The 14,893-nt window shown below is 42.5% G+C and overlaps 1 protein-coding gene across 1 annotated transcript; it reads left to right on the top strand.

The window, feature by feature from the left end:
• The first annotated feature begins 2,262 nt into the window (after window positions 1–2,262).
• TXN (thioredoxin) lies at window positions 2,263–13,005 on the top strand. Its single transcript, XM_063082242.1, has 5 exons — window positions 2,263–2,426; window positions 6,459–6,563; window positions 7,010–7,069; window positions 12,357–12,422; window positions 12,805–13,005. The coding sequence occupies exons 1-5, from the start codon at window positions 2,403–2,405 to the stop codon at window positions 12,865–12,867; spliced, it is 318 nt and encodes a 105-aa protein (XP_062938312.1). The 5' UTR covers window positions 2,263–2,402; the 3' UTR covers window positions 12,868–13,005.
• The last annotated feature ends 1,888 nt before the right edge of the window (window positions 13,006–14,893 follow it).

Here is a 14,893-nt window from a genome sequence, read left to right on the forward strand (position 1 = left end):
ACTTTTCTTACACCCTTTGGGACCAAAAAAAAAAAAAAATCTTTTCCTTTGAAACTCATGTGTAAGAACTCACTTACTCATTACTAATTTCCTGTTTTCCTGTTACATAATTCGCTTAAGACTGACACCTGGTTTACAGTCTCTCCTTCTACCCTAGCTGTGCCATCATTCCAGATAGATCTCTCCATTCCATTTAATAGCCTTTAAGCATAGTTCACGTAGCATTCACTTCACACCAGGCACAGTTCTAAGCACTTTTCATATATTTTAGCTCACCCAACTCTTGTAAACGCATGAGGTATTATTATCCCTGTTTTACAGATGAGGAAACTGAGGTGCAGAAATGTTGCTTAGACTTACCTAGAGTTACCCAGCTACTAAGTGGTAAAATGAAGATGAGCATGATAGAGTCTAATTAACCGTAGAGTTGGGACTCTTAACACGCACTCTGGCCCCCTGGTTCCTTATTCTCTATAACTGTAACATCCTCCACATCTACTCTATGTTGGCCCTGCAGAGGTGGGAGGGAGTCAGCACTTCCTCCAACTGAAGAAGCTCTCTGGAGAGATGTCAGCTGAGTGTGGCCTGGATGGCTATTGGAGGTCTGCACCTCCCCTCCCCATGGCTCAATGGTTCACTGCCATCTCCTGTGCAAATTCACCAACTAAAAGGTAGGAAGCTGGGATGTAACTGGACTGAAGATTCAGCAGCAGAAAAGCAGGTTATAGATTCTGCTCTCAGGGTTCCATAATAAGGATGCTCTCTGTCCCAACAGTCCTTACTCTCTTTGGGAAGGTTGCTGTATAGGGCAGTCCATCCTCCCTCTATCTAGGGCTGTCCTTAAAATGTGTCCCTTGTCTATATCCATGGCCTGGTGCCCCTCAGCCCTCTAGACTTTACACAATAGGTTCAAAACCTCTGGCTTTCTCCCTTCCTCTCTATTTGAAAGAGCAGGGAGAAGGAAGCCAGAGGCTCTGGAGGGTGGCCAGACAACAGCTTCACTATTCCCGGCCAATCACACCAAAATGAAGCTTCATCCAGAGCTGCTCAACTCTGAAAAGGCAGACCCAGGACCCTCCCTCCCAGCCTTCTGGCTCTCACTCCTCTCTCCAGCTCAACAGCTGCACCTCCGCTTTCACTTTCAGCTGCTGACAGGCCCTCCTGGCTTCACCATGCCAGCTAACTGCAGTCCCCAGTCCTGCCAGACCCACCTGCAGCATACATCCCTGTGGCAATACAAACTCAACTTCTTTGTTCCAGGCATTCACCTCTAGTAGAAAAATCTCACACAAATTTGTGTACGGGTGTCACTGTAAATATATGGGGTGGCTGAGCTCAGCCAGGCCCCACATGACACCAAACAAGCCTAATTAGTACTCACATCTATTAGATTTACTGAGTACTTACTATGTGCCAAACGCTGTCCTAATCACTTCACGATCACTTTAACCCTCAAAACACCACCACCGTGAGAGAGAAACCATCAAGATTCCCATTTTACAGAAGGGAAAACTGAGACCCTGGGAAGTCAGGACCTACCCAGGGCCACAGCTGCATAACTCAGTTGCAGAGCTCACCCTGGCCGCACTTACACCTCACAAGCAGCTGTCTGCTGGTCAAGAGCCCGGCCAGACCCCGGGCCATCTCTACCGCACTGACTGCTGTGTGTAAGGCTGAAGCAGCAGATTCATCGATGAAAGTGAAAGGACGGGAGGTGGGAAGAAAGAAGAGAACGGTTGCAGCAAATTCCAGAAAGGAGGCGAGGGCGCACACACAGAGATATTTCCTGGTCATCGTTACTCAGCACTTTGTGGGGTTCAAGGGGCTGGGGACCCAAGGCGTGGCGAGGCTCTTCGAGGAATCCAGCCCTGCCTGGGCGGTCCCAGGGCTGTTACCAACCATCTCGAGCCTGGGCGCGTTCGATTAAGGCTTGGCTGACGCATTCCCAGGTGACTCGGGAGGGAATGACCCTGTGGCTCTGAGGGTGGCCGTCCGCCTCTCACCGCCCTGTGCACCGCACGCGCTCTTCAGGTCGCTCGATGGCCCCCACAGAACACCAGTTCCAGCCGGGGTACTGGTAGAGGAGCCTGGGTTTCAGGGCCGGGGGGGTAGGGGGCGGTCCCTGGAGCTCCAATGGGCGCCTGCGTCAGCCCCGCCTCCGCCAGCGGCTCCGCCCCAATTCCGGCTCAAGGGGCGGGGCCTGGTCTGGGCGCGCCTCGGCGGGGGCGGGAGATCCGAGCGGACGCGCGCGGCGTGCGTGTGGCGGGGACGCGCCCGCTCGGTTGCTATAAAGGGAAGGCGGGCTGCGCACTCTCCTCCGAGCTCAGTCCGGCGCTTCGGCCCCGCTTCTATCGGTTCTTGCAGTCGCTCGTCAGACACCCCCCCCCCCCACAACAGCCAAAATGGTGAAGCAGATCGAGAGCAAGGTAGGCGCTCCTGGGGAAGGCCAGGGCGCAACGGGCAGCTTCCGTGGCCGGGGGAGGCCGCCGCTCCGCATCCCTGGGGGAAGGGGACGTGGTGGCTCGGCCTGGGACAGAGCGGCCGGGGCCTGGGCGCGCCAGAGGCGGTCGAGCATGCCGTGGGGGAGCGGAGGAGAGGAACGTGGACCCCTTGGAGGGCGGGGGCGGGGTGTCCGGCCCCGCCCGAGCCGGGGATGCACGCGCGCGGGGGTCCCCACACTGCGCCGCCTGCACCCCCAGCCCGGGCAGCCCCGACTTTAGGAAGGTGAGGGGACGGAGGGGGTCCGCCCTTGGCCCGCATCTTAATCTGGATTCGAGCCGGGGTAAAGAGATAGAGGGCCCCTTCGAGAAGGCAGGGGTCGCTGGCCGCCACTCCCGTATGCGCCGTGATCCAACCGCGTGGGGTGGGGTGAGCCCCTTGGGAGCCTGTCTTGCCCGGAGACCCCTGTCTGCCTCCATCACTGCCCGGCCCCGAAGATGACTCGTGCTGTACCCGCGCAAACGAGGCGGACCCCGGCCGGAGACCCTCTGGAGCGTGCAGGTCGGGCCCGGTGGCCCGAGGAGCCCCAGGTGGCCGCAAGGAAGTGAGGTCCGAGCCGCGCCCACGGGACTCCTCCTCCGGCGGCGCAGGGCGTGTTTCCGGCGGCGCTGGCTTTGGAATGACTCAGTCCTCAAGGCTGGGCCCAGGGGCCTTTGCCGCCCTACCCGTCTGTGATTCACCCACAGTCGATGGCTTTTGCTGGAGCCGGGGTTGCCCCTGCGAACAGCCACGCCAGGTAGTGAGCTCGTCAGCCTTCGGGTGTCCAGATCGTGGTTCCGTCCTTTTAAAAATGCCGAAGGCAAAAAAAAAAAAAAAAGCGTTCCCGTTTTCGAAAGCTATTGCAAGCCTCGTACCCTCCAGACAGACTGGGAAACCCGGAGCCTAACATGCTGTCCGTACACTGTAGCCTCTCAAGAAATGTTTGTTAATTGCAACCAGACAGGGGAGTGGGGAAAATTGATGCTGCTCGAATGGTGGAAGACCCTTCGCAGGCGGTTACCGTTCCATGTCCCCCACCCCGGGAAGGCAGGGGAAGGCGGGTCCTTGCCCTTCTTGGTGCCCTGACCTGTTTGGTGCTGGATGGGTTTTGAAAATGGAGGTTTCTCTGCAGTGATCCCTGATCCTTTTGTTAATTTGATTATTATTGGTTCTCAGCCTTTTCCCCTCATATGTGGATTGTCATTGTCATCTTTTCGTGTCCTTATTTTTCTTATTGGGATCTTCATTTTTTTCCTTCTATGACGTTTTATATTAAAATTTGTTTCTCATGTGTTGAAAAGAGAAATCCTTAATAGTGAGTTTTGTTCTACATACTTTTTTCAACACCTACTGAGTGACAAATTATCAGTCTATGCCTGGGGAAGGGAGGGAGGACGAGGTTGTGTTTTCCAGGGTTTGGTAGCCTCATCAGTATAACCTAACAGGTGAAAACCTATTAGAGAAGCCAGAAGCCCTTTGAATGGTCTGTATTAGTTGGCTCAGAATCCATATACAACACACAAAGTTGATTAGGATTCCTGGAGCACACCTTTCAGTCCTTCCCGGTTTGGTTATCAGAATTATGGCACCCACCTGCCCTCACCCGTGAGAAAGGTATACAAGGGTGATGAAATTCATTACTCAAAAGAGCACTACCGCATTAATTAATCTTCAAAATTATGACCTAAAGTCATTAATCGAAAGTTATACTAATTTGCTATTTGTAAAAACTGAATACACCTTACTTTTTAATCCTGATGGGCTAAAATTGGTGCCATTGGCCATCTAGGACAGCTCTGTTTCCAAAGAACTGTATTGGTAGTTTAGGCCACTGGGGTCTACTTCAGACATGAGTGGGGATGAGGGACTATAAATGGAATGAAGAAGTCAACACAGGTTTTTTTTTTTCCTTTTTTTTTTTTAAAGAATGACTATCATTTATTGAATTCCTATACACAGGGCACTTTGCTAAATGCTTTACAAACCACTCATGCTTATTACCTTTGGGGGTGGGAATGTTCAGGAAAAGAGATGTTAGGCTCTGCTCTTATTTACCTACCCCAACTACATTGTTTTGTTTCCAGATTATTTATGTCAGTCATGGAGACATTTATTAATACTAATTGTTAGTTTGTGGGAGCTAGAAATTGTGATTTGCTTCTTGGTAAGGTGATCTTGAATAATTTTAAAGCTGATGTCTCTTTTAGGCAAACTTAAGTATAGGAGAAGAGAATTTGTATGCTGAGTGTGCACATACCTGGCTCTGTAATTCATGTTCAGTTAAGCCAAAAGTTATTGTTGCATGCCTCTTCAGAATTTTAGGTAGTTTTGCTTGAATTTGGTTCAGAACTGTTTGGGGAAGACCTTGAGAATGTTTTAAATACATTCTATCTTGAAAGGAATCTCATCAAGTTTTTATTGGGGGTCAGCCATGTTCAAAAAGAATATGTCCATCCAGCTGGACACTGTCTTTCCTCGACCTCTTATCTTGTCTTCCCTGTATCTTGCAGTAAAGGATGGCTGGTTTGACCCTCTGAAAATCACATTAGAGAAGGCTTTGAAGGAAATCAATCTAGATTAATTGGTGATGACACGGAAAAGTAATTTCTATGCTCTAACTTATTCTGTGCCGCCTCCCTCCCCCACCACACACACACACTCACACCCACCCACCCACCCACCCAAAAATAGTTGATGGATCTGCATAACTGAAAACATTACAGAAGTCATGTCTTACCATTCTCAAGAACACTGTTTGTATATTGTTTCCCAAAAGCATGAGGTAGAAGTTAGAAGTCTAGAGAAGTAAGTGTACTACATGGAAGTTTACATTAGTTTTGTTTATTTATTGACCTTACAGTGTCTTATTTACAATTCCTTCTTTACTGGACCAGATCTAATGATTTTTAACTTGTGGTGAAGAGGGATGTTAGATTTATTTTAATAAAACCAATTTATCCAGCATTTTTCACTGAAAGAAAACCTAGCCTTTACATGTAGATGTATCTTTGTTACCCCAGATTTGATTTTGGTTTTGTCAGCACTAACTGCCTAATTATGGTTAAAATGACTCCCTTGTAACTAGAATGTTAGGTTCTTAGGGCTACAGTATCCAGACCATTGTTAAATAATTCAGGGAGGTTGGTGAAAAAGATTTCTTGATCAGTTCTGCTGGGAATTTTATTTAACATGCATGCATTCCTTACGGAAAATAACATGTAAGGAAATTTTCCTTTGAGGAACTAAAACTATCGTTCATTTAATGAACAATGAGAGTGTAGTTGTAAGATAAAGGGCAAAAATCAAAGGTTGATAAACGCTGTAAAAAAAAAAAAAAAGCACAAGAAAATGTGCTTATGTGAACAGTGATTTGTCTGAGTGTTGGGGAGGTTAGTTTCCTTGACCTTTTTTTTTTTTTTTTTTTTGAGCTTTTTACATGTGCCACTATGGTCAATATTACTTTAGTAAAAAAGTGTTAGTTGCTGGGTTTTTTTAAAAGTAGCTTGTGATGTTTCAGTTGCAAAATCCTGTGCCTTTGTGACTCCTTCAATTGAAGTGACCCCATCATCAGTACATAAGCATTCAGTCAGTGTCTACCATACCTATATTTGATGTGGAAACATTTTTAATACAAATGTCTATTTTCATTTTTCTTTTATTCGCTTAGTTTGGATATAAATTAGCCAATTCACAATATTTTATAAAATATTCGTGAATGAATATTGACACACTCTATACAATATATCTTATTTCATCTCATCAAGTAACAGTACCAGCTGTGTGTAGGATTTTTTTCAAGCCCGGTTTATTTGGCTTACTTTGTTTTTTTGTTTTGTTTGTTTGTTTTTTGTTTCTTTGCTAAAAAGTAGGTCCTGAAAGCAGGACCTTCAAGTTGTGCTTATGCCTTTGTGTCATCAAGTCTCCAAGGCTTTTTTGGAAATAAAACTAACTAACATGAGCTTTTCTTTTGCCCTTCTTAGGATGCTTTTCAGGAAGCCTTGGACGCTGCAGGAGAAAAACTTGTAGTAGTTGACTTCTCAGCCACGTGGTGTGGGCCTTGCAAAATGATCAAGCCTTTCTTTCATGTGAGTATAAGAGATTTGTGGTTTTGGGTGGTGGTCACAAAGCTAGGGGAGCAGGACAGTTAAAGGGTTTTGTGTTTTGGTTTTTGCCGGATGTTTGGTCTAAAAGTAGCAACAGAATGATTTAAATAATTTAGGTTAATTATTGAGTCCACTGAAAATAACTATCAGAAGTTCATTTGGTCTGTCTTAAATGGTTTTGCTTCAAGTTGAAACATGGGTCCTATTTGAAATTCAGGCCTCAAAGTTGATGTTCCAAATTATTTTACACTAGGAAGAATTTGACTCAGAAAATGTATGTCCCTTGTGCTTACCTGGTCCATAGTCTAAATTTTTGGATCTTTAATTAATCTCTACGTTTATTGAGTTTCTCTTTTAAAAGCTTGAGTTTATCAACTGCCCCTACTCAGTTCTAAATCTTTCTGGATTTTTCATTTTAAATTTTCCAGTCCCTCTCTGAAAAGTATTCCAACGTGGTGTTCCTTGAAGTAGACGTGGATGACTGTCAGGTACGTAGCTGGAAATCTGAGGTACTACTGGGCTTTTCCTGAACTGCATAGTGCTTGTTTTTGTAAAAATGTCAAGTAATACTAGAAGTATAGCCCTGTCTAAAATTCTATTTCAGAAGCACAGATAATTATGCCAACTGTGAGCTTCCTGCATTTATCACATCCTAAAATAAGCATAAAAGTAGGTGGTTAAGGCTATGTACCTTATCACCCACCTTTCTGATTCTACCTAACACTCTGAGATGCTCAGTAAAAAGAAATTGAATTTGCTTATGATCATTAAAGTCATAGATTTGATGGTATTATCAAGTTATGAAACCACTTTTAAGAGTCTTTGTGAACGTCTAAGGGCACAGGAACAGGCATTCACAAATCTTTTCTAGTCTTGGTTGATTTTGGTCATTTAGAAAACCGAAATGTTTTCACGAATAAACACTGAGATGCCTGAGAGAAGTGAGAGAATTTTGGGAGAAACTCCAGGGTTGGTTTTATTTACCAAATACTTGTTTTGCACTTGATACATCAGGCACTGTTCTATGTGGTTTATAAATTAGTGATTCATTTAATCCTTGGTGCTATCATCATTCCCATTTTACAGATGAGAAAAACAAGACAGAGAGGTTGTCCATGGGACTGCAGTTAGTAAGTGGCAGGCCAAGATTTAAAATGAGGTGGTCTGGCTTCCTAGTCCTTGCTCCTAACCACCACACTTTAGAGGATGCTCTGCCTTGTGGTGGGTACAGATAGGGTCCCAGACCCTAAGAAATTTGCAGAGACTAATGGTAAAGGACAGACACAAAGACAGCATTATAGTAATAACCAAGAGTCACTAAGTACCTGTTATGTGCCAGGCACACTATTCTAAGCACTTTACAGGTATTATCTCATTTACCTTTGTTTCCTCTTCATCTGGCACACCTGCCTGGCACGTTGTAGAGGTGTGTAATGAATGAACGAATATTATGGTTAAGTAAAGTTCCTGTTCTAGATGTGTCCCAGAGTTTAGAAAAACCTGACAGTATAATTGCTCATGTTTGTTAAAAAAAAAAAAAAAATTATTGGCCTTTGTTTTAATCAAACTTACACTTACAGTCTTATCTTTTCTATATAGTCATTTAGCCAGGGGAAATTTCTGGACTTAATATATTGACTGTTACTGACCCTATCAGCTAGCAACTTAATTTTTATTTGAAAGTAATACTACATTCAAGATGCCATGTTTTAGCCCCTTTGCATGCTTTATGCCATTGAATCCTCACAGTAACTATGAGAGTAGTTTTTATTAACAAGCATCCCCATTGAACAGACAAGGGGAGTGCAGCACAGAAGGTGAAGTAGGTTGATCGAGGCATGACACCGTGCCGAGGACAGGTGCTCTTACTGTCTCAATCACAAACCTTTGGGAAGGAGATGTGCTGAGCAGCCGAGGACTTCTGTATGACAGACCTCCTCCTTCACGTCTGCTTGGAGCACACTCATTGTCATCCTGAAAGTGTCTTCCAAAACCTTGAAGTGACCCTCTGACAAACCTTCAACTTTGCCTCCATGTTCAAAAGATAGAGCAGCATAGGGGTTTTAATGGAAGGATCCCTAAACACTTGAGCAGGAAGAAATTATCTTGTAGGTGTAGTAGATTCAAATGGACATTAGGCCTGCACATATCATGTGGCACCCAAGGAAAATAATTTGATATTCATAGGAAAATATGAGCACTAGCCCTTTTGAAAGTGATAGACTGATGTTATTTCTTTGACAGCCAACAGGTACAATACTTACTTTGTAAATTAAAACAAGAAACAAAGTAATTTAGACCCAAGTAGCCTGCACCCTTTTAGAGTGCCATGTGTTTGCATTTTGATTAGAAGAGCCAGGAATGAGTTAATAATAGAAGTGACAAAAGCAGAGTTAAAGTAATTTTGGCTCTACAGAGTGCTAACCTAGAAACCAGTGAAATTACATTTAATAAGGTTAAATATAGTCCATTTATATTTACTAATAAAAATCTGAGATTGGGCAGAACTATAAGGATGGAGAGCAGATCAGTGGTTGCCAGGGGTTGGGGTAGTGAAAGGGTTTGACTACAGAGGTGCAGCTGGAAGAAACTTGGGGGCAGTGAAGGAACTATTCTGTGTCCTGATTGTGGTGATGTTACATGATGCTGCATGTGTCACAACTCACAGAACTTGTACACCTTCCAAAAAAAGTGAATTTTACTGTATGTAAATTTTTTTAAATTCCAGAGTATTTAAAATACAGGAAGTGAGGTGTATCACTAGGAGTAGGCTAGCTTTCTGATTTTGAATGAGAGGAGTAATAAACTTGGGATCAAGAATGTTTTTAAACATCAAAGGTATAACTACTTAGAAGATTTTTGAATAGTATTCATACCTTTCAAATTCCTATAGGAATAGGCAAACTGGTCCATAAAACAAGAAGTAGAAAACAAAAGAAATAAAAATAAAACATTAACTATAGACAGTAAAGATCAAAAGTAGTTATGGAACTATCAGATTTTACTGAGATCCATAAAAGGTTTTTGTAGATGGATATACTGTGTTTATAGATATGACTCAGTATTATTTAAATGTCAGTACTCCCAAATTTGTCTAACTTCAGTCTCAACCTGACATTTTTGGGAAATTGATCATGATATTCTGAAATAATAGTATAGCCAAGGCTATATAAGTCTATAAATTAAAAATTAAAACTATTGTCTTGAACCCAGCAACTCCACTTAAAGGTTTTTGCCCTAGGGGTATGTCTGAGAATTTATTCACAAGGATATACATAAATTGGAAATAGCCTAAAAGTCCGGTATAGGGGATTAAATTATGGTATGGAATCCTATGTCACCTTTAAAAAACCTTCACATCTAGTGAAATGAGAAAATTCTTAAAGCTTTAACTGAAAATGTACTAAATAAAGACTTGACGGCAGTTTTTACAAATAAAATGTATGAACACAAAGAACATTTTATCAAAGCATTAATACCATCTCTCTGTGAATGTTTCTTTTATCCGGTGCTTTTTATGATATATTTCTTGTAAATTAAGCAATTATGGAAATGCAGAAATGCTGATGTCTGGCTGGATAAGTTATATGACATCCAGAATCTGACAACATGACTAGACTATCACTTGCATGGATTGGGACCCTGTGTTTTCTGCTGATAAAGTTAGTAGTAGCTCTTTCACCTACAAGTTGTGATTAGATGTCCAAATCCTGTTGTCTTGCACACCATTACATATGGTGACAGCTCAGTTCCAACCCCCTGCATGAGTCTATGATTAGAGCAAGTGGGGGAGAAGGTGGCACATGGTTTGCAGACCACTGCCCTTCCACCCTAGATACAAATGAAAACTAAGTCAAACACCCTCTTCCATTGAAGCTTCTGCCAACTGCTTACATGAAAAATGGTATCAAACTGGTGGTTTAAATGTACCAAGTAGAGACGGTAGGGACTAGTAAACAGGTAACCACATATTGGGTTTAATAAGGCAGCTGCTCTCTCCATTGCCAAGAGGAGTAAGTCTGATGTTCCTAAATATTCGAGTTCAAGAGATACCTGCAAGTGGGCAACTAATTCAAAGATTTTTTTTAAGCACTTGAGTGGGCCAAATAACAGGTCTGGACCAGATTTAGCTCCATAGTCTACCACTTTTAACCCTTTTAGCTGCACCAGTCCCTCTAGCCTTCCAGCTGGTCATCTGCTCATCCATAGTTCATCCAGGTCCTTGACACAGGCAGGTCATAGTCTTCCTTTCAACTCCTAATCCCATTTTCAATTGTGGATGTTTACACTGCAAGGCAATGACTGGAATTGTAAATTGGTGGTGCAGTTAAAATTGTATGATCATTTTGATGAGCATATCCCATGTCCCTGGTAACCTCCCTCTAACTCTTTCAGTGAGTGTTCAGAGCCTGAAACATAATAGAAATTCAATAAATATTAGCCATTTTTATTCTAGCCATACTGTCCTTATGCCTGTTCCTGGAACCTGTGGTTTCATATTCAGCAGGTTGTCCGGCATTAAAAGAGAAAGTGAAGATTATCTGGAAAGAACTCTTCAATAATAGTGCCTACCACCCTTCTGAAAGTCACCATAGTGTCGGTAGTTGGCCTTTCTTTCTTCTGAAAGTTCTGTTTCCATAATCTGGTTCTCACATTTCTGTCTGCTTGGTTGCTGTCCTTTACATTTCTGCTGCTTGAATGCTGAGTGATTCTACGTCTCTTTCCCAGCTCTCCTGAGTACCATTTACAATCTCTGTTGGACCTTTTCACCTAAAATGCTTGTCTAAACCAAACCAGTGTCAGGGAATTTTCCTCCAAACCTTGTCTTACAGCATGAACAACATATTAAGAATGAATTATTATAAAAATTTTCACTTAGTGCTCCAAAATTGAGGAATGCTTGTTACTTCAGTTACCTTTGAGCTGCAGAAAAAGCTTTAGATGGTGATAGGAGCCACATCTAGGACAAGAGAAAGTGTGTATCAGCTAGCCAAATTTACAGTGTTAGGAGTTTGTCCATTTTTCTCTAAGCAGGGTGGCTCTTCAAAAGAGAGAACATAAGGGTCACCTGGGGCCCAACCTTAACTGTGCTGATTTAAGGGGACTGGGGGGGGAACCTTACAGTGTCCCTCAGGTGATTCTGGTAATGCAGCCAGGTTTGAGAACCTACAAATAAATTTTAGTTAAACATTGTGTAAACAAGCAAAAAAAGAAACCAGTGTAGAGCTGTACCTTTAGATTATCATGATTTTGTTCTTGAACACTTTTTTTGGTTCCTCTTGCTAACTTTGGACTTTAGCCCTTTATAGTCCTTAGGTATGCACCTCATTCTCAAAATAAAATTGGAAAAATTACGAGCAAGAAATGAAGAAATGAGAGGTGCTAATTCTGAGGAATAGTTAAGATTATAATCCTGAGTCCAATTACAGCAAAATCTGTTATTGCTTCTTTACGGTACTTGAAGTAGCCAAGAACTTGATGGAATTAATCAGCATATTGAATCACTGTAGTATCTGGTGCTAGTAGCATTCTGCCTGATCGTACTTCTCAAAGGAGGTAGATACTAATAAGAATTTTTAATTGAGAATACAACCAGTTTGGCTTTTGTGCTGCCATTCTATTCATTGTATTGATTTTCACATGCTAAAAAACGTCCTAATGCTGAGATGTGCGGTACGTAACAGGAAAAGGAATCTGGTTTGGGGTTAATTCTGTCCAAGCTCAGTGCTCTTACTCTTGTTTTATCCTCTCCCACGGCTACCTCCCCCTCCCCAGGATGTCGCTTCCGAGTGTGAAGTCAAGTGCATGCCAACCTTCCAGTTTTTTAAAAAGGGGCAAAAGGTATGTATATCTCACCTTTAGGAAAACTAACTGGACAACAGGAAAACATGGTGTAAATGAAGAAACTGAAGTGGCTTATCCCTTCACAGTGGGAAGCATGTCACCATTTTCTGCTTTTAAGATTATTTACATATGTTATTCTTCATTGACTTAGCTTCCTTAAGAGGTGTTTGTGTTTTGAGCCTTTTGACTTTTCTCAAGAATTTGTTTTTGTTTTTAACTTAAAAGAACTGTGTGATTCAGGGACATTTATGTTAAATAAGATTATACTTTCTCTTCCCACCCCCAAACCCCCATTTTCCCTTCATTCTATGATCATATCTTATGTACAAACTAGCGATACAATGCTACATTTAATGTCAATTCAATATTCTCTTAACAGGTGGGTGAATTTTCTGGAGCTAATAAGGAAAAGCTTGAAGCCACCATTAATGAATTAATCTAATCATGTTTTCTGAAAACATAGCCGACCATCGGCTGTTTAAAACTTGTAATTTTTTTATTCACATGAAGTATGGAGATTATATCCACGTGTTGTCTGATTATAAGTGACAATAAAATATTAATTCTACTCTTTTTAAAACTGGTGTCTGAGTAGCTTTCAAAATAAATGAAAAATGGCCATTTAATGTCCTAATTATTTTTATATATGCTCGATCGTTTTTAGTAACCTTTGTAGACCACTGTTTATTTTAAATTTTTTAAAATTATTGGCTACCTTAATATGTGTCTAGAAAATCTCTTGTTGGGGGCAATGCAGGTAGTAGAGTAATATTTTAAAATTCTTTGTCTTTTTTTTTTGACCCGTATGAACAGAGAAAATAGTGTTCTGTGTTCTAGCAAGTGAATTCGCTATGCTGTCTCAGTGATCAGCATGACCGAAGTGATGTCCACCCGTGAAGGAATTGTTTATTTCTAGTTTAAGGTTCCTGTACCAAAGGTTGCAGTGAGCTGCTAATTTTGCTAATGACAGTCATGGCTGACTCTCAAGGGAGTTTCCCCAAACAATATCGTAGGGATTTTGATAATCCTCAGAATATCTAAGAAAGTCCAGTTTTACAGGCCAGATAGAGGTTCCAGCCTGAGTTGTACAGGCTGTGGAAATTACTGGTTATTTCATTCAAAGAACATTGTTTCTTGTGTTCGAAACAGAGCAAGAGACTGGGGGGACAGCTTGAAGAATCAGTTTTCAAGTTTATGTAATAATGAAAATCATATAGAATTACGTATGCCAGCATCATCCTTCTATTAATTAATTAAATATTTGCAACAATCCTATTAGAGGTATGTACTATAATCCCCAGTTATCAGTGAGAAAACAGGCAAAGAGAGGGTCAGTAATTTTCCCCAGCATCACAACTAGTCAGTGGAGAGGCTGGGATTTGAACCAAAGAAGTCTGTTAGCAGAGTATGTGCTCTTAACTCCTACACTGCCTCTCAGCACAACAATCTGAATAAGCGGTAAAGTGATGGGCCCTTCCCTGGGTTTCCTTTTTATCTAAAATTAGAGTGCTGTACTTAGATGATCTCCCAAAATATTAATCGGATACCTGTTATCTGCCAGGTTCTGTGCTAGGCTTGGGATATAGCTGTGAATAAGACATCCTTATCCTTATACAACTTACATTCTAGAAGGGAAGACTAGTGAATAATAGACGAAAACAAAACAAAAAAGGGCACAGTAACTGGGAATAATAGGGGACCTGCTTTGGATCAAGTGGTTGGGGTAGGGTTCTGTGAGGTGACTGTAAGCCGAGACCTGATTGCTGAAAAGGACTCTGACCTGCTAAGAGCCAGGGAATCAGCTTTCCATGTCAGAGAACGAAAAACAAAAAGACCTCAAAAAGAAAGAGCTTGGCACATTACAGAACCATCAGAGAAGCATGAAATCAAGCCGGATAGAGTGGCAGGCCCAGTCATCCGAGGCCTAGGCCTTACTTGTTCTGGATGCGATGGGAAGACTAAGTCAGGGAGTGACGTGCTCTGATACTGAGTTCGTATTGGCAGCTGTATGGAAAATGGAAGAGACTAAAAGCTGGAAAACCAGTTAGGTTTTTGCAGTTACCTAGAGCAGAAATAATGATGGCTGTGATTAGGGGACAGTGGGGAGGTGATAGAAATGGAACAAAGACTCCAAGGACTGATGGGAGTGGGAACCAAGGATGAATCCCGGGTTTCTGGCTTCTGCACCTGGGCGGTTGGACTGCCATGTAATGAGTAAGATGTGGATTGGAGGAAGCAGGTACTGGTGGTCAGCCAGCCTCTCCAGATATAAGATAGATGCTTCTAGGGTACGCACTTGAATGAAGATGCTGTGCCAGCTGTTGGCCACTAGTTTAGAGCTCAAAGGACAGGTATAGTCTGGAATAGAAATTGGGAAGACATTGTCATATAAATGGCACTTAAAAATGAATTCGAGATCACCCAGGAGGAGAATCCAGAGTGTAGAGGGCTCAGGACGGCATGTAAAG

The sequence above is a fragment of the Cynocephalus volans genome, chromosome 17, assembly GCF_027409185.1.
Source record: "Cynocephalus volans isolate mCynVol1 chromosome 17, mCynVol1.pri, whole genome shotgun sequence".
NCBI classification, from domain to species: Eukaryota; Metazoa; Chordata; class Mammalia; order Dermoptera; family Cynocephalidae; genus Cynocephalus; species Cynocephalus volans.